Here is a 21,789-nt window from a genome sequence, read left to right on the forward strand (position 1 = left end):
GTCTTAATGGTGCCAGATTTTTGATCTTTAGGCTCAGCTAAAGATAGCTATGTGGAAATTTGTTCCGTAAAAGAAGAATTATGTCATCATTGATTGGGATAAAATGAAGGATATGTGCTTCCAGCCTTATGTTTGACACCTACATCTCTAGGCAAGAGGAGATTTCTTTCCCTGGAATTACTCTGACATCAAACATTTCTTGGCATAAACACACTACAACTATTGCCTCCTCCTTGGTATCCAAATCAAAAATCCATTGCCACCTCTTCTAATCTTTCACTTCATATCTTACTTCTGATCTCTTGCTTGTATCACACACACACACACACTGCACTTCCATCTAGAAAAAGTTTCTCCAGTTCACTAACTCCAAAGCCATTCAAATGCAATCCATCATGTCTGTATAATTCCATTCTTTCTCTCAAATACATGCTATACATCCACAAACTGCACTTCCCTTCTCCTCAAACAGCTCTGCTAGCATATCACAATTCTGGTTCTCCATATAAACCCATCATTACCATACCTCAGCAACACATTGACAACTTTTCCCACTATACTTTTATCTTTCTGGCAGAAACTCAAATCTTACTACTCTAATCACTATTCATCTCAACCTTTCAAACTACACACTCTTTAACTCCTTTCAACTCAAGGGTGGCATCTGCACATACATCTGCTCTGACATGCCTTGCTAGAGAGAGCACTCAAACTAGAATTGCCCAACTTTGATTGAAAATATTCCTTTCCCACTCAGTCAAATTCATTTGCTGTCTCTATCGCTCCCTAATGCAACCAACCACTTTGAGCTCTATAATTTTTCACCTTAAAAATTGATTTTCTCCAGTCCCACTTTACCAACAGTGGAATCATCCTCCTAGGAGATTTTAATGTCCACAACACCAACTGGCTTTCCTCCTCCAGTTGTACAGATCTTGCAGGCAGAGATGCTGAAATATTTGCCATCACTAATGATCTCACACAACTTGCTCAGATGCCAACTAGAATACCAGATAACCCGAACCACTCCCCTAACACCCTAGATCTCTTCCTGACCAATGACCCTTCCAAATAAACAGTTAATGTAGTGGGTCCCCGAGGTAATTCTGACCACAATCCAGTGCTCATCTCCTCTCCCATGCAACAACACTTACACAGCCACTTCCATACAAGAATAGTTTGGAATTATAACAGTGCCAAGTGGGATGGCCTCTGTGACTTCTATGCCATGGTTGGACTATTACTTCTTGCCTTCCAACTCAAACACATGCACTGAACTTATCACCAAAGTAATCCTCACTGGCATGGAAACATACATTCTCCATGCTACTCTGAACTGCCTTCCCTAACTAAACCCTGGTTCTCCAAAAGATCTGCCAAAGGTTGAACAAATAAAAAACCAAACATACCATAACTGGCTCAAAACAAGAACTCCATCCTCCTTATACTGAAGCCTGAAATAGATGCAAAAAATAAATAAATAAAAAATCAATGCTTCCAAAACAGAGTTCGAAAGAGCAAAAAGCAGAAAACTAGCAGCCTGTCCAAACGGCAGCCAAGCCCTTTGATCTCTCGTCAAAGAAATTGGCCATAACTTCTGCCCAACACTATTCCCACTCAATCGTACCTAGATGGCTCCATTGCATCATTACCCAAAGAAAAAGCCAATCTTCTGACTTCACACTTTACACTTTGCTTCCAATGAATGCATGCATAACTGACAATGGTAAAAAACTATTACAGGAAGCCAAAATAATTGTTGTGCCCAAACCAGGGAAAGATCCAATAATGTCAAGAATCTATAACCTATCTCCTTGCTTTGCTCCACCTTTAAGCTCTTTGAAAGAATTCTCCTTAAAAGAATTTTCACCACTCATTGTAAGAGTACTCCTGATTGAACAAGCCAACTTCTGGTCAGGAAGAAGTTGCTGTGACCAGGTCTTGGCCCTGACAACACAGATTGAAGCAGGCTTCCAGAATAAACTTAAATCCAGAGTCATTTTTATTGACCTACATCAGCTTATGGAAAAAAGAGCAGGCCCAGATTCCTCTACAACTGTCTCCCACAGGGCTCTGTGTTAGCCCTCTTTACTCTTCAACATCTACATGTCTGACATACCAGCTCAAGCAAATACATGTATGCTGATGACCTAGCGATCCTACACCAGTCTACCTCCTTTACCAACCTGGAAACAACCAGGTTGGTTGTTTCCAGGTTGGCAAAGGAGGTAGACTGGTGTAGTATTATTATTATTACTAACACCTCCAGGGAGTCCAAAAAAGACTTATCGAAGGAGGATACCTACTCCATCTCCACCAATCCATCCACTGCAACTACCTTCATCTTCTACACCAACGCCATCTACTATGACACTATTTTCACAGATAATCACAAACATCCATGCCCACGACGGGATTCGAACCCACAGCCTTTTGGCTGGAGGGCAGATACGCTAACCACTCTGCTAACCAGGCTGGCAATCAATATTCTGGAAAAGAACTTGAAGCAGTGGTACCTGAAGCCAAATCCAACAAAAACTGTGTCTACAGCATTCCACCTAAACAATGCACAGGTAAATCGACACCTCAACCTCTCTTTCTTGGCAAGATGGTAGAACATAAGCCTCACCCAAAATATCTTGGAGTGAGCCTGGACAGAAGCCTAACCTATAAAAGGCAAATCACCAACCTGTCCAACAAAATTAAAATGAGAAATAATATCATTTCAAGGCTTGCGGGGCAGAAGTCCTAAGGTCATCTGCACTAGCCCTCACATTCTTTGCAGCAGAATATTGTGCCCTGTCTGGGAAAGAAGTGCACACTCTAACATCATAGACACCCAGCTAAACTCTACCATGAACATGAGAAGCAGTCCTCTCCTCTGGCCACCTGTCCTATCCAACATTGCTCCACCAAATATATGGAGAAGACAAGCCTCAATTAAAGAATTTAATAAAGTAATGAGCAATCTGCTCTTGCCCCAGACTCTCCAAAATCCACCTAAAATCAAGAAACCCTTTCTAATTCATGGACAAACTCTCTTCAGCTGCCTTATCGTTAACATCTGACATATGGAGAGAACACTGGACCAACAATCTCACAACAAATGGCTTCCTGGTTGAAGATCCCTGTGCTCCACAGCCTGGTTTTGCTCTTCCTAGGAAGATTTCTTCATCTGTCAATAGAATCAGAACTAACCAGGGCAGATATGGCCACCTACTATGCAAATGGAAACTGTCAGAGCACCCTTATTGTGACTGTTCTTCCATAGCCCAGATGATCACTAATGTTGTGAACAACTGTCCAAGGCACCAATTTCATGGTAACCTCCAAGACATTCACGAGGTGACGGATGAGGCCCTGGATTGGCTTTTTGGACTAGACATTGACCTATAGCTACTGTGTATTCTTTTTGCCATAAGAATAAATAAAATGGTAATGCTCCCAACCATTCCAGATGCCCAGCATAAATGCCCCCTATGCCATTGGTAGCTCAGTTGGCAAAGCAGTAGACTGTATAGTGTGTACTGATATCCATAAGTCATTGGTTCAATTCCATTTCCACTCATTTCTTGCTGCCCTGGTTGGCCGAGTGGTTAGGTTATCTGCTCTCCATCCAAAAGGCTGCAGGTTCGAATCCTGCCGTGGTCATGGATGTTTGTGAAAATACTAGTGGTGGTGGGCAGTAAATGGCGCCGGTGTAGATGATGATGGTAGTTGTGGTAGTCGGTGAATTGAGTGGTGGAAACGGAGAGTTGTAGAGTAGGTGCCCGCCCTTGATGAGTTTTTGAATTCTCTGGAGGTGTCATGCAATAATAATAATAATAATAATATCCTTTTGCCAGAAAGAGATCAGAAAAATACTGTCCAAATTAGACACAAAAAAAGTCTCCTGGTCCTGATGGCATTCCTCCAATTGTCCTGAAAGTTTGTGCATCAGAACTGACTCCACGGCCTGGAAATTGGCCTATATTCAACCCATTCCCAAGAAGGATGACAAGTCACTGCCATCCAATTATACCCTATCTTGCTCACATCAGTCCTATCTAAAATAATGGAAAAAATCATCAATTCCTAACTCGTGCACTACTTCAAAGGCACCCACCAAATACAAAAACCACCAGTATGGATTCTGTCACTGCCAATCAACAGATGATCTGCTCGCATATGTCATCCATCTCTGGACAAATGCCATGGAGAAGTTAGGTGAATCTCAAGTGGTTGCATTTAATATCTCCAAAGCTTTTGACTGGGTCTGGCACAAAGGCTTACTAAGCAAACTATCATCATTGGTCTGTCTCAGGATGTCTGTAGTTGGATTGCTAGCTTTCTGTCTGGTTGCACACTATGCACGATGGTGGATGGTTCCTTATCCTTTCACCATTCAACTAATGATGGGGTTTCACAAGGTTCTGTCCTCTCACCAACCCTCTTCCTACTATAATCAATGACCCACTTCGGTTGGCCTCCAACCCAATCCACAGTTTTGCAGATGACAGCACATTGCACTCCTCCCTTACATTTGATAAACCTTACTCTACACAACTCACCTCGACCTACAGATCATCAACCACCACTATCCTCAATTCTGATCTCCAAGCCATCCTCCAGTGGGGTTCAGATACCCTCATCAGTTTCAATGCTAATAATACCCAGTTCTGTCTTATTTCTCATAAAAAAGAACCTTTTCCAAGTATTATTTTTGACAATACCCAAATTTTCAGACAATTTGAATTCTTCTTGGAATTACCCTGACATCAAGCCTCTCCTGGCAAAACACATCACATGAAACTGAGGATGCTCAGTTTCTTTGAAGCTGAGCATCCTCAGCTTCCAAGAAACTAGGATTTCTCTTTCACTCAATGTTACTTCACCCCTGAATAATCGTTAACCTTATACAAACCACAAATCCTCCCAGCTATTGAATACTGCTCTCACATATGGGGTGGGGCCCCCTAAAAGCTCCCTCAAAATGCTTGACTCAATACAGAGGAGAGCAATTAGACTTATTAATGACCCATCTCTGCTTATCCCCCCCCCCCACTTTCTCACAGACATTTGGTTTCTGCAATATGTATATTCTACAAATATATCCATGGGACATGTTCATCTGAAATAGCATCAATAATTTTTCCCACTTAGTACTAAGCTCATTGGAACATGTGCAGCTGCTGCTCAACATCCCTTCACAGTGCACCTTGAAACCCACAGAACAAATTTCTTTTCCTCTTCCTTCATCCCTGCTACTGCTGTATCGTGGAATAGTCTTCCCCCCTGTTGTGTTTCCCAAGGAATACAATATACAGTCTTTTAAATTAAGTGTAAACAAGTTCCTCCTTTCCCACTACCCATATACGGTACTAATGTACTATAGGTTGATCAACCAAACTCTAATGTATGGCTCAACAAAAAAAAAAATATAATAATAATAAATAAATCTTTCACTTTCCTCAATAACCTCCTGATATTTGCCCTTACATTCTCCTTATGTCCACTTAAATCATTTATCCCCATAACCACAACTAATTCTCTTGCTTGTTTCCTCCTCATGTCCAAAGCATAAATTATCTTGCTCAATCTCAGTCTCTCATTAACCAATCCTCTAACAATGGAATCTCCACATGTTGGTATTCCCGAATCACTTGTCACCTATTTTATCCTTTTCCTTACATTCTATTCTTTTGCATACTTTAATTTGTTTCCACTAAACGCAAATATCATTCTGTATATTTCTCATTTCATTTTGAATAACTGATTAATCAAATCTTGCATTCCAACAATTTCTCCTATAGTCTTGCTACATCTTGTTCTGCTGCACCTTATTTCCATTTCCTCATTTATACTTCCTTTGGCTCCCTTATCACTTACCTTTGTTTCTACATTCTTGCATTCTTTCAATCCCTCAGTCTTACTAGCTTTTGTTTCATATCCATTTATGCTATCTTTCATTTCGTTAGGCTGCTTTTCATAACAAAATATTGCACTTCTTACAAATCCATACTTTCTCTTGTCTCCTGTTCAGTCTTTCCACAAACACATCTCTCACATTTTCCCAAGAAATGTCTACAACATTAATGGCATTTGATTTTTGTGGTGATGGCCTAGTCACGCTGGTTGATCCCCGTGTGGTTGACCTTGTGGGGTACCACCACTGTGTTCCGTTCAAAGAAGGTAAGATTCAAAATTTTGATTCATAAAGTTAGTAACAATTCTCCAAGGCCAAAATCACACTAAGTTATCAAAAATAAACAATACTATACTAAAATGTCCTTATGTCTTCTTATGTTCTTTGCCAATTATTATGCAAAATAGCACTTATCTTTTGGAAGTGTCATGTAATAATAATAATAAATCTTTTCCGGAACTCTTTTCTCCACAACTGACTATAATTAAAAGGTTGGATATATATATAGAGTAAGGTGGGAAATAACATACTTAATGCAAAACTGCATGCCTAGATATGCTACAGTATTTAAGTCAACTGTGCCAGTTTTAACTTTTGCAATTACAGGTTTAATTTTGTTAAAGAAATTATATAGTGAGAAAAGCTTTTTTTTTTTTTTTTTTTTTATAGCAGATTATCCATAACATATCTTGTTTTTGTTTTGTTTTTTAATTTTTTTTTTATTTTGCTCCCACCCACAAAAGGATATTTGTAAACTTATAGTACATTTTATACTGTGGGCAGGCTAGGGATATATTTTTTTTCTACTTATTATTTTCCTGATCCCCATGGAGTCACAGGAATCATCATGGGAGGTCAACACTAGTGAACACAAAGTTTATCATACCACTCCTTAAAATCACCCATAGTTTGCATATTCACCACCCTCTTAGGCAATGCATTCTGTGCTTCTACCACTCTACATGCAAAATATTTACTTCTTACCCCTTCTACTCACCACCTCCTTTTGCAACTTCCAGGGATGGCCTCTTGTCCTTGTTCTACCAGATGAAAAATTTCATTGTTGTTAATATGATAATAACCTTTCAACAGCTTAAATGTCTCGATCATATCCACACTTTGCCTTCTATCCGCCGAACTCTGCATGCCCTCAGTCAATCCTCAAAATCAACGTTATATAGTCCTGACATAATTTTTGTTATTCATCTCTGCACCCTCTCCGAATTCCTGTGACCAGATCTGAGCACAGAATTCTAGATGTGGTCTGATCAAAGCTTTATACAATGGGGACAGCACCCTTTTATCTCTCGTGGTCAGTGTTCTCCTCAGCATTGCTGCAATTCGCTCAGATATCTTCATAACCTTTGCAATATGTCCCTGAACCTTAAATTTCTATCCACAATCACCCAGAGATCCCTTGCTTCCTCCACTTCTTCAAGTATAACTCCACCAAATGAGTATGAAGAATCCCTTCTGTGGAGCCCAGATGTTAAAACCTTACATTTAGTTGCATTAAACTGATATCCCCCATGCCTTTGCTCACTATTCCAGATTATTCAAATCCTCTTGAAGAGCCAAAACATCAACTGCTATTACTAATAACTCTCCCAAGCTTCACATCATCTGCAAACAACTGAACATCTCTCTGTAGTCCTGTGACAATATCATTGACATAAAGATTGAACAGCAATGGTGCCAGGACTGAACCCTGTGGAACTCCACTTGTAACCTTCCTACACCCTGATGCTTCACCGCCATATACAACTATCTAATATCTACCAGAGAGCCAATCACCAATCAAATCCACTAACCTGATATCCAAACCAAATCCATATGATGCAACTTAAAAATCAACTTGTCATGTGACACCCTGTCAAATGCCTTGGAACAATGGGACTAGCACACTTTTATCTGTTATGGTCAATGTTCTCCTACTTTTATCAATTTTATATATTGTTTTGCATTTTTCATTTCTTTTTTATATAGTCCAGAAACCCTGCTCTAGAGACCAGACATGGAACTCTCAAGCCATTTCAGGCCTCCAGTAAGCAGCGTTGTGATTTAACATTGGGCAATGACATTCATATTAATACTACCGATATTTAATATCAATAGCATTAATATGAGATAGTTCATATTGCAAACAGTATAAAACTACTTAGAATACATCTGATAGACATAACTTTTATTAACCAGAATACTTGCAACTTTAAAGCCAGTAGGTTTTAAATTTGCAAATAAAATGGTTTGTTCAAGACAGTTCTTACAGAAGAGTTAACTATGTAAATTTAGCTTTATTTTATACAAGAAAATTGTCACTAAAGCCTATAAATTTAAAGCCTTTAGACAAAATTATTTGCATGCTACATTTAAACAAAGAGCAGCATGCTTTGGTAATTGCTGAACAATTATAAAATTGCCAGTAGTTAGAAAAAGGGAAATCTGAATACTCTTGCCTAGACTGTAAATTATTTGACATTTGGGTACTCATCACTACTAGACTTTAGGTGTAAGACTCTTAAACACAGAAACAAATATCACATGAAGTCAATCTTCAAGAAAATTCACAGGAATATTCAGCTTGCAACTTTAAAGCTTGGGTATATATAGGAGAGTAAGTAAAACTCTGTTTAGGAAGTGAATGAATTGTTTTCCTTTTAGCATATGTGAAAAAAAAAAAAAAAGTTTCATCCAACTTGAACACCTCAATGGCATAATTTTGCAATGTGCTTCATAACAAATTATTTTTTTAATGTTATCACCAATATTAAGGCTATATAGTTCAAAATTAATATTATCATTGTGATAATTATATAAATGGACATTTTAGCTCCATCCAATAAAGGTTTAACACAATTTGCAACAACCACAGTAAACTGAAAGGCAATTTTCTCTTTTGGTGTATTAAACTACCTTTAAAAATATTAAAACATTAGATGACGGTATTATTTATGATTACTCTACCACCACCGCCAACAACGACAAAAAAGCTGGTCTGTTCTGTGAGAGTAAAAATGGGTTTCTGAGAAAGGAAAAAAAAACTAATTCTGTATGAGGTTAGCTAGCCGACTTTTACTCGAAAATCTCACAAATGCATTCTAGATGGTGTTGTGTCCCAATTTATGATTATTATTCTAACAATTATCCTTACAAGTGAAATTATACTTATCTTTATCCAACTTTCATCTATGTACGAGATATTACCCAAAATACAAATATTTAAGCTATTTCTCCCCTTAGTGTCCCTAATATTTATATTATACTGCACCTTTTAGGACATTTAGTTTGAGATATTAAATACAAAAACAAGGAGCAATTACCAAAATATGTCCGAATGTGAAACAATATTGCAGTCGTGACACTTTATCTCGTTACTCATCTAAATATTCTCCCCTCCCGCATGATTAGGTTCGTACATTTTCAAGTGGTGCATTGGGCAGCAATTTCAGACAGCTGTATTATCACTGAACAAAGGTTTATTAAACTCATTAGCATGGTACAATTCAATTTCTAATATATATAACTCAATTCAATACTGAGAAAACATTTACAAAATAACATTAGCTAATCACAAGTATTTGGCTAAGATCCGATATGGGTATTGCGATCTACCTTTTTTCCGATTGTACTTTCCTGAAATGAACTAATCTATAATCTGTCACTCCTAAGTTCTTTTGGCATTAAACTGGGCTTTCGCAATCTTTACCTATCGTACTTGAATTAAGGACACACTTAGAATCATCTATAGAATGGCTGCGAAACTCACCACGTGGGCACTGACTTCTTTACAGATTTCTATCTCTCGTTATTGTCACAGAATGATGAAACACATAGACAATACTTTTTTTCTTTCCTTTAGCTAAATGGCAGTCCTCGTTTCTTACCATAGGAATACGGAATCGAAATCCCGCTCACTTTTGTTCCCTTGTTGTGTCGGACAGAGATTAACTCCAACCCCGCCACTCAGGAAAACCGCATGAAAAACCTATACGAAAAAGCTTGTGAAGAAACTATCCGGGAAAAAGCCTTCCGGGGGGAGGTTCCTAACCCTTTTATACCTTGACCCTTACTACCTTCTTTAATTTATTTTCTCCGCCCCTTACTGGAGTTGACTTCACCGACCAATTAGGGTGGCGTTTTTCTGCCAAACATCATGCGGTCAGCGAGCACGCGGCGACGTCTCAATTCGGGACTTGACCCTGAGCGATAGTCTATTGTTTTTTGCTAGCCTCTAAATTAACCCCCCTTCCAAATTTTCTAAGAATTTACTTAATATTTTAATCTTTAATTTCAAGTGTTAAACTAGCCTCTCTCAACAAACACTTTCTGTTATATATTTCACTTGGATGCAAGAATATTTTTCTTTCTTTAAATAGTTTATATATTAGTTCTTATACACCATGTTACACCATGATAACTGGAAATTCTACATTCTTAAGGTATCAGGTTGTAACAATGGAACCCAAGTCTTTCCAACCAAAGAACATAGTACTGTGTTCTTTGGCCAGAAAGAACACAGTACTGTACTGCAAGAGCAGTACAGTACTGTGTTCCTGTGTACTTGTGACTTGGAGATGTGACTTATTTCATATTATTAATTAAATAATGAACACTAAAACACTGTCAATGAAAAGGTAATTTTATAAATTGCTATATACACTAGTGACCAAAATTGTGGAAACCTTTTGGAAAAGTGTATTTTTGAGATTTGATGGCTCATAACACCTCGTTTTTTGGTGTAATACCATAAAATTTTATATCAATGGAAAGATAATTTAATCAAGAATGTAATGCAACAAAGTTTGTTCAATTATCTGTATTCTATGAAAAGTTATAGCAAATAACCAGAAAAAAGAAGCACAGCTTGCCTAGGTTGATATGAAGTAGCTTTCCTTCATTTGAATGTAGCCAATGAGCATGAGTGTTTAGAGAGCCAATCAGGTGTCATCTTGTTTTGGCAACGAGCCAATAAGGTCACAGTAGGATTCAGCTATTGATATCATGTATTGGAACTGAGAGGAGGAGGACATTTGTCAGTGTGTTATGTGATTGCTATTGAGTTGGTTTTTTTGTGTTCTTTCATTTAGTGAGCTTGTCAAATGTAATAAAATTAAAGAAATGGTGCAAAGAGTTGACTGGTCACCCAGAAAGCGAGTAAAATAGTACTATTAAGTGGACAAGGCTACAGTTATGAAGAAAAATTGGTGGAAACTTAACCAAAGGTGACATTTCTAAATTTTTGAAGAGGTATAAGGAGACTCAGTGACTACAAAACCAGACTGGTAAAGGCAGGAAAAGGTGCACAACAGCAAGTGATGATAGAAGAATTGAGAGACTGTGCCTACGTGACAGAAGAAAATCATCTGGGTGTATACAAGATGAAATGGTGCAATACAATGTGAAGTTGAGTGCAAGGACTGTTCGGCACAGACTGCAGGAATTTGGTCTAAATGCTAGAATTCCATGAAAAAAAGCCATTTTTATCTCTCAAATAAAGGTTGAAAAGATTAAACTGGGCTAAAACCCATGTTAACTGGACAGCGGAACAATGGGACAGTGTTATTTGGAGTGATGAGACCAAAATCTCCTGTTTGGTAGTGATGGCATAAAATACGTAAGGAGAAGAATCGGAGAAGATTTGCATCCTGATTGCATTACACCTACCATGAAACACCCACTTAGTGTTATGATCTGAGGTTGTATGACATCAAAAGGTGTGGGCAGAATTTGCATGATTAATGGGAATATAAATGCCCAAAAATACATAAATGAAATACTTGAGCCCAAACTGAAGCCTTCTGCACGTGATCTTTTCCAAGATAATGAAGCATTTATATTTCAATAGGATTCAGCTCCATGTCATGTTGCTGCTGTGTGCAAAAAGTGGTTTCAAGATAATCATATTCCACTGCTGGATGGCCTGAGAATAGTCCAGACCTTAACCCAATTGAAAATCTATGGAGCCGACTAAAGAAACTTGTTAGTCAGAAGCAATAATTCAATCTTGGTTTCACATTATAACAGCTGCAGAACTATAAAACTTGGTTCACTCCATGGGAAGGCATTGTAAGGCCGTAATTAACGCTAAAAGTTACCCAATTAAGTATTACTATTATTACTATTACTATTATTACGGGCAACTCCAGGGAGTCATTAGACTCATCGAGGGAGGCCCCAAATCATATTCATCACAACTATTTGACATTCATACAGTATCTATCATACCTCGCCTTAAACTCATTCACTGTCACAGCATCCACTACAGACTCAGGGAGCGCATTCCACTCATTCACTACTCTAAAAGTAAAGAACCCAGCTCTAACACCTTTACTAACCACACTTTTGCCCAGTTTCCATGGACTGCTGTTCTAATAAAAATATCCTTCATAAAAGTTATTGCATTACATTCTTGATTAAATTATCTTTGCATTGATATATAATTTTTTGGTATTACTCCAAAAAAAAGTGGTGTTATGAGCCATCAAACCTCAGAAATACACTTTTTCCAAAAGGTTTCCACAATTTTGGCCATTAGTATACTAGTATTATGGAGATGAGGAAAGCATTAAAGTTAAAATATAAAATTCTTGAACTGCAAAGACACATAATGAAGCTCAGCTTTGTGTGAAGTAGGATATGGACCAGATGTTATTTTTTACCACATAAGTCTTTCATAAAAAAGACATTTTTATGAACTAGAGGCACTTAGGATATTACAGAATCTTGATGTGAATCTAAGTGACTGGATTATTATGCACAGATTTTATTATCTGGTTTCCATGATGGGGGAGGAACAGAAGACAGTGTGTCCTTATCATTATAGAATTTTCTTTTCAGAAACAAGAAATTAACACAACATATATCAGAACTCTGGAATGCAAATTATGAAGAAAGAATGAGGAAATGTAGAATGGTAGAACTTGATAAATGAGAAGAGATGTGCTGTGACAGAGATACTTTAGTTGGCAAAAAATTTTTATCGGCTACATATGGGAAAGAGTCTGAGGTGCCAATTATACTCGAGTGAGATCTCTCATAATAAGTCTACTGACTACATTGAGGTTTGTTAATAATAGCATGAATAATTCTTGTAGATAGGCTTATATGTTGGTAACAACATGACTAGTAAATTATTTAAGGAATTTACAACGTATACTGGAATATTATTAAAAGAAACTTTAATGAATACTTCCTATATTTCGGCAATGTCACATTGCCATCTTCATGGGAACATAACTATGACACGTGCATGCAGGCACTACATGAGGCAGAAGAGAGAAAACTAATGTTGTTCCTAGAGTCCTAAAGCCCCCCCCCCAGTGGGCTATACATCTCATTTCACTAGTACAGCCACGCTGGTCTGGCAGACCATGCTCTGGATACCTGCCACAGAATACGTTGGAAAAAGCCACGTTAAGACACTGCAGCAAATTTAAATATGAAAGACTGTTCATGGAATCAGCCTCAGCTCTAAAAAAACTTTCCAAACCTCAACAAATTTGGGTGCATGAGACTGCCCCAAATTTGGGAAGCCTGTATCGTGAGAACTTCAGCCCAACAGCCAAGACAATCCATTATAGCTTGCTAGGGGACACCTTTAGGACTCTAGGAGCAACATTAGTTTTCTCTCTTCTGCCTCATTTACTTTTTGTAGTGCCTGCATGCACGTGTCATAGTTATGTTCCCATGAAGATGGCAATGTGACATTGGCAAAATAATAGTATTCATTAAAGTTTCTTTTAATAATATTCCAGTATACGTTGTAAATTCCTTAAATAATTTACTAGTCAAAAGCATGAATAATAATAATTTTCATGCTGAAGTTGAGCCACATCTTTTCTACTTAAAATTTCCTCTCATTCATTCAGTTTAATTCATGTTTATTATTACACACTACAACTGTCCCCTTCTTCCCTACACCTGATCATGGGTAAAAATCTGGGTGCCTTCTTGCAGTTATCTTGAGATTGTTCCAATATTTTGATGAAAATGCTGGAAGTAATCTTCCAGGGAACTTTCAGGAAATAGCATGAATTACTGCATTCTTCAGTATTTAATCTGTTCGTTTACTGTAATGCATTCAGTAAGGATCTTATCTTATGCTTTGATTTCTTGTGAAAATGCAGCTAAGCTATACTGTAATGTATACATACGTATCATGATTGACTTATTATACTAAAATGAATTCAGTAAGGAACTTATCTTAGTGCTTATCTTATGCTGTGATTTCTTGTGAAAATGGTAAGCTGTTATTATAATTCAATATGACTTATGATTCATAGAAAACTTTTAAAATACACTGAGTGGCCACTTTATTAGGAACACCTTCCCATTTTCTGAATGGGGAGGTATTCCTAATCAAGGGGCCACTCAGTGTATAACGATTTCATTTATATAATAAAAACATTTTGTTGTTGATTTTTTTTTTCCAGTTTTCTTATCAGAATTCTGCTTTATAAAAGCTTTTTCTCTTTCCCCAAAAAATTACTTTGAAATTTATGACTGAATTAGTTTCCATTAGATTTTCATTTTAAAAAACAGAAACTTTGAGCTGTTTGTATATTTCAAAAATGTGAACTTTATAATGGATGAATACAGCAAAATTACATTCATGCAGCATAAAAATTTACCAGAAAACAATTGCTTTAGGATAGAAGTGACTGTGAGCCTCCATAGTTCAGTCATTATAGATGAAGCCCTTTGGTCGAAAAGACCTGAGTTCGATTCCCATCAGTGATGTGAGGAACCTTTATCTCTTTTGACTAAAGGTGAGATAGCTGGTCTTATATGGAGTAGAGGTTTTTTTTCACCTGGAAACTCGATTTTTTCGTCCCCCAGAACAGGCAAACTGGCCCCATGAACACACATGGATTACAGTCATGAATAAGTCCCAGCCATATGCCAGTCCCCCTGGTAGTTTCCCCCCCTAATAAAATTAGGGAGGGGGAGAACTACCCTGTAAAAAAATCTCACCAGGAATACTTCGTGGACAATGCCTACAAAGTCACCTATGGTCAGAAATGACTTTCTGAAAGGGAAAAACCAGGTTAGAAGTGACTAAAAATTTTTGTAATAAATGGTTGAGATGATAATAAACAATTACCAACTTGGAAAGGAAGCTAACAAGCTCCCCTTCAGTGTATACTGTAAATGTCAGTTCTCCTCTTGGTAACTAAGATCACAACCTGATACAAGTCTATTTTGCCTCAGAACAACCTTCACCCACCAATTCTTGTCTTGTGTCCTTTGGCACTACAAGGGTGCCAAATGGAATGATCTCCATGACTTCTATTATTTCTTCCCATGGTTTGAATATTACTTCAATTCTCCTGATCCAAACTCAGGCCAAATAACAGCAATCATCCTCATAGGAATAAAGGCCTTTATCCCTTATTCCACCACAAATTCAAAGCTGCCACCATCCAATGCAGTAAAATAAAAATACTCTGCATACCATGAATGGCTCAAAACCAAAACTCCAGCTGCTTATTCTGCTTATGTTGTAGCTCATAACACCTGTAAAAGAATCATCACCGAATCCACATCAGATTTTGAAATGGCCAAATGCTACAAACTCGTCTCTTATCCAAATGGCAGTCACTCCTTCTGGTTCCTTTCAAGGCCATTGGGCACAACTTTTATCCACCTAGATGGTACTGTAGTCACCTCACCTAAAACCAAAACTAAACTGGCATCACTCTTCTCTTCTAATTCCTGCATTGATGGTGCGAGCAAATGCTCCCTCCACTCTACAAAGAAATTCTCTCTCCATGTCACCCATAGTCTTCGTCTTCTGCCAGAAAGAAATCCAAAGAATCCTTAATAACTCGAATACAAACAAGGCATCTGGTCCTGATGGCATCCCACCATTTGTGTTAAAAACTTGCACACCAAAAGCTAACACACACACACACACACACACACACACACACACACACACACACACACACACACACACACACACACTTATCCTGTGTCCCCTCTTCAATCTATCCTATTCCACTGGCATCTACTCTACAGCATGGAAACAAGCCCACATCCAGCTCATCCCAAAGAAAGGTGATAAAATCCAATTAACAAACTACTGTACAATTGCTTTCATTTCTGTTCTCTCTAAAATTATGGAAAAGGTCATCAACAACTAACTCCTGCACGACCTAGAGACCTACCAACTAATCAGTGACCAGAAATACACATTCCACCATTATTGATTCACAGCTGATCTCACTTTCACCACCCACCTCTGGACTCAAGCCATGGAAAAATTTGGAGAAACTCTTGTAATTGCCCTCGACATTTCAAAAGCATTTAACTTCTCTACCAGCAAAGGCGGATGAAATAGTAACACCAAATTGCACTTTTATCCATGTTATTCAACGGGTGTTACAGAATCGTATCCAGATTTAGCTGGATGTCTATAGACGTCATGGCCGTTGGGGGGGGGGGGTAATCAGGTTTGGTACAGGAGGACTACTTAGCAAACTGCCATCCCATAGTCTGCCTTACACACTCTACAACTGGATTGCCAACTTTCTAACTGGCTGCTCACTATGTTTGATAGTTTCCTTCCCTCAAGGTTCTGTACTTCACCTGCTCTCTTCTTGTATGTAAATAACCTGCTCTGACAAACTTCAAATAATATACATAACTTTGCTGATGACAGTACACTTCATTCCTCCTTTTTGTTTGACAAATCTTGTAGTAATCAACAGTTATCCTCAAGACCTACTATCTACCAATGTCCTGAACTCTGATCTCCTAGCTATATTTGAATGAGGCATGGGCAACCTTCTAACTTTCAATAATATCCATATATCAAAACACAGTCAAATTTCTCTTCTTGGACTGACCTATATCTGCAATGTTTCCTGGCACAAACACATTTCAACAACAGCTTCTGCAGATGCCAACAAACTTGGTATACTTTGTCACATAAGACACTACACATCTTCACAGCTGCTAACTCTATACAAATCTCAAATCTGCCCAACCATGGAACATTACTGACATATTTGGGCTGGTGCACCAAAATCCTCTATAAGTTTGCTCAATTCTCTCCAGAACAGGGCAATCTGGTTAATTAATGATTCCTCTCTCACATATTCACTTCAATCCCTCTTTCATAAACATTCAGTGTCTGCCTTATGCCTCTTCTCCAGATACTTTCATGGCCAGTGCTCTGCTGAGTTGACCATTATCATTCCCCCACTTTCCTCCAAAATCATAAGAATAAGAACTACTGCCAACCACCTTTTTACGGTGCATCTTGAAACTCACTGAAACAACTTTGCTACCATCCTGTTTCATCCTATAAACTTTTGAACTTTAGTACAGCCTCCCTCAGTCTGCCTTCCCTAAAGAATACAACCTTCAGTTGTTCAAAAAAAATAAAAAAATAAAAATGTAAAAAAAATTGTAAACAGATTCTGCATCTCTTATCTTCTTATCTAAATACGATGCTGATCTGCCATAGGTCTTATGACCTTTCATCAGTGGGTTAAATATATATATAAATGTTAATATTTTCTTATAGTTACATATTCTAAATTACTTTATTATTTTTACTATCACTATTCTACTAAATAATATTAAAACATGCTAAAATGATAATGAAAGGCATACCACTCCCAGTTTTCCTTGCACTAAATTTTCTCTACTACTGCGATCTGTAGGAAGGCATACTGGCTGAACCCTTGTTGTAAGTTCCAAAGGAGAGTCTAAATGAATTAATGCAATGTCTGAATCGAACTGAGCAGGATCATAGTCTGGATGAACTAAGATTTCGCGTACCTATAAAAATAAAATTTGAAATTTGATACTTAATCTAACAAATTATGTTATGTGCATATTATATTCAATAATCTAGTACAATTGGAGCTGAGGAGAGGAGGGCACTGTCCCATCCTCAGCTAATTTCAAAATTCCTTTAAGTTCTGTATTGTACACTGTAGCATTTAAACTTTGAAGCATTAAACTGAGAGGAAAACTGTAATAATATGACTGATCAAAGGACACAATGTCAAAGAAAAATATCTATGGCTATACAGGTTGTGTTAGTAGTCATTACAAATTAATTAACTACTGTATTCTGTTTAGACTTGTTTTTGCCATGAATGAAGATTACAAAAATGAGAAATTTAATCCATTTCATGTATACTCTATTATCTAGTGCAGTGCTTCCCAAACTTCTGGATGCCGGGGCCCCCTTTGGAAAAATTAAAATATTGCACGACCCCCCTCGAAAAAAATCGTAATATAGACATATATTATTATAATGTTTATCTTCAATACAAAACATACACAGCGAATATTGCAAAAATCAAACGAAAATATTACATTTATAGCATCTTACATACGCATTTGAAATAGCACATTATCTCATATTTGTATATATTTTGTTATTGTACATTTGCAAAACAAGCACATGAAATGTAAAACGATTAATATAAAGAAAGAATTAAAAACATAAGAAGTTTAATAAAAATTTAATGTGATGGATGTGTTTCACAAAAAGTCAATATCAGGCGAAATATTTGAAACTGCAATTCTTAGATTTCTCCTTTGAAATGAAACTTATATGAATAAACATATATTTACTAATATTCATTAAGCGCCGAAATACGCAGGAAGCAAAATTTATGAACCCACACCAATGTGCAATTTTTTTCCATTAAAATATAAAAAATAACAAAAAATAAATAATAAATAATAAAAATTAAATGCATTTCTTTTAAGATTAAAAACAATTATTTAATCTTAAAACATTTTAAATTTGTTTTCATTATTTCACGGCCCTCCTCAACAAAACCTATGGCCCCCAAGGGGGCCGTGGCCCACAGTTTGGGAAGCGCTGATCTAGTGCTTGTATTCTATTATCTCTATTATCTATGCTGACTTATAATTCTAAAAATACATCTTTAATAATGGTAATACAAGATCATAAAATATTCATTCAGTGGAAGTATATGCTAAAAATGGAATAATTATTCAAATGCTGGTTTAGATTTTAGAAAAACCACCATGTGTTATTATTATTATTAAATCACATTATTACTTACTACATATTACTTACCTGCATGTTAATGAGATAGCAGTGATACCTTATCACTGCAAACAGTTAAAAGGGCAGTAGAACTCTTGAAGAAAGACAAACCTCTTTGAGGGTTCTACTGCTTTCTCTCTCTCTTTCTCAAGTATCGTTGATCTTCATAATGCAATATATTTAAGCATTTGTAGAGTTAAATTCACATAAAATATGATATTTTTATTTCAGTAAGTGCAACTTTTTCTGTTTTATTTTTAGTACAGCAATCCCACCTATGAGAGGCTGATGACCTGTACAATGCTGACACTGTGAGTGGATTAGGATAACAGGATAAATACATTATGTTTTGAATGCTTTTGGTGGGAAGCACTAATTATAATAGTCTAGTCCCTTTCAGTAGAGGACTAAGCATAAATGATGTGTGGTTTAAAGTTGTATTGTAAATTGATGGTGACTGGATACAGCATGGGTGACTGGAACTTCTAAACTGAGTAGATATGGGACTAGTAGAGTGTAAACAGTTGTGTGTGTGGGGGTGAGGAGATGGCAGTAAAAATATCACCTGAAGTGGAAGATTTTAAAACGAGGTTAAGGCAACTATGTTTATATCTGGATAAATTTGATCTCTTCATGACAGAACCTAGCCTTTAGCTTGTGTAAAAGGTATAGAAGTTATAAGCCTGAGTCTGACTTAGAATTATATTTTAGCAAATAAATACATTAACACCAGCAGAGGTCCCTAGTAAGTATAGAAGAACAGCAGACCCAAGATATTCACATAATATATATGCCAGTATTCAATTACAAAACCACTCACAATACTGCTGAGCTGTTCACAGTTTATCAATGTCATATGTCATATCCTGGAAACTGCAAACTTGACTCTTTTGTTCTTTTTCAACTCATTCAACAACTCTTTAATTTCTATAATAAAAGAAATAATTCATTTCAAGTCATTCATTACAATACAATCATATCTCCTGCTTGCATATCGGCTTTGTCAAGCATAAATCTTTTCACCTGGAAAATAGTTTTCCATTGTCATTCATCTTACATGTCCCCAGTCATGGAATGACCATACATCACCATATCCTTTTGCACTCATTTCTGCTTTTTCATATCTTCCTTTATTTCTTCTTGTATTTACTTTTCTTTCTTGCTTTTCCTACTACTTATCAAGGGCTTTTCCAGTCTCTCCAACCTCATTTTTAAAGGCTAAAGTTATGCATTTTGGAATGAGAACATTGCATGCAGAGTAAATTTCCATTAATATAATTTCTAAATTATATTAATGGCTGTGGTAATTCAGAACAGACAGATGAAGTTTAATGGACACTGCTACAATTATTAAGTTATCGCATTGTATAATTGCAATGCTGAAGAGAACAGTAACTTACAGGAATAAAAAAGTTATTCTTATACTTTACAAAGCTTTGATAAGGTCATATGTGGACTAATGTGCTCTGATATGATCACCTGGATTTCATGGTGATGAAGAGACAATCAAAAAGATCCAGCTAAATGTAACTAAGATGATATATATCTCTATGGAATTGGGAGTCATGTTGTCTAGAAATGGAGAATGTTAAAGAGCTGAGGAGAGAAAAGAAACTACTGTCCGACCACAGATCTGAGATCCTAGTCTGCCAGCATGCTAAGAAGAGTCAATTCATGTTGAAGGGGAAAAAGATAATGTACGAATTGGTCACCAACATGCAAAATCACGTGCTTTATACGTAAAATTTTCCAACTGTTATACAAGCAAAATAGTTACCACTTTAAAAACTACAATGTTCATAAAAGAAAAGTTAATTTTCCCGATGTGTAATAATAAACAACTCATCCCACAAGATGGATTGATTACTCTATTATTGGAATGGATTCTCCTTCTTCTGACATGCGCAGAAGTGTCAAAGGATCTCGTATCTGTGGGCATACAGTAGCAGAGAAAACTTGAATTCCGTGATCCAAGATGTTACATTATTATTACATGACACCTCCAAGGAGTCCAAGGACTCATCAGGGGAGGGCACCTACTCCACAACTCTCCTTCTTCACCACTCAATCCACCAACTACCACCACCATCATCTACACCAATGCCATCTACTGCCCACCATCACTAGTATTTTCACAGACAATGACAAACATCCACGCCCACGATGGAATTCGAACCCACAGAGAGCGGATATGCTAACCACTTGGCCAATCAGGTTGGCAATTCATATAATACAAAGTTGTTATATGTATATCATTATTTGCTCTCCAAGGATAGCAGATAACAAAATTAATACAGTGAACAGAAAACAGTGAAATTAATATCGATATCAAGCCTTCATAGTTGCTATATGCTCAGAGCGAATATCCAAGATATTTAAATTTTGTCACTCTTCCCCATTTATAGAAAGTGCTGAATTGAGAAATGGTTTCTTGCTTATGACCATGAATTTAGTTTTGGTGATATTTTTTCTTACTTTATAAGCATAATATAAACATAAATTGGACACAATTTATAAACAACATTGTAGGTCATTCAAAGTAACTTACCCCTCTGATCTGTACATAATCATCATCTTTTTCATCTTTTCGATAATACTTTCCAAGATAGATCCTAAACTCACTTGGTTGAATAATTACGGCAGTAGCAGTATAGGTGACACAATGTGCTGCAGTTATAATCCAGTTTTCATTCAAAACACTGCCTCCACATAAGAGAAACCATAATTTGAAGTCTGGGATCCATCGTGAAATGCCTGCTTGCCAGGGCCACTGGCCAATATCTGTTGCATTGCCATTAACGATAAATGGAGCTCTTGGCGAATCGGACTGACCACAAACTAT

General features: G+C 37.0%; 1 protein-coding gene across 1 annotated transcript in view; it reads right to left on the reverse strand.

Moving 5' to 3' along the window:
* The window catches only part of LOC150108245 (clotting factor C-like), a 368,054-nt gene that overhangs the window by 9,615 nt on the left and 336,650 nt on the right, over positions 1-21,789 (reverse strand). Inside the window, exons 16-17 of the mRNA XM_090415698.1 lie at positions 21,496-21,785; positions 17,528-17,695 (exon numbers count right to left, since the gene is read on the reverse strand). Of these exons, the coding sequence (XP_090271824.1) occupies positions 17,528-17,695; positions 21,496-21,785 (458 nt within the window). The remainder of the gene's footprint in view (positions 1-17,527; positions 17,696-21,495; positions 21,786-21,789) is intronic.

Source organism: Typopeltis vanoorti, chromosome 3 (genome assembly GCF_054136105.1).
Source record: "Typopeltis vanoorti isolate ZY-2024b chromosome 3, IOZ_Tvanoo_1.0, whole genome shotgun sequence".
In the NCBI taxonomy this organism is placed as follows: domain Eukaryota; kingdom Metazoa; phylum Arthropoda; class Arachnida; order Uropygi; family Thelyphonidae; genus Typopeltis; species Typopeltis vanoorti.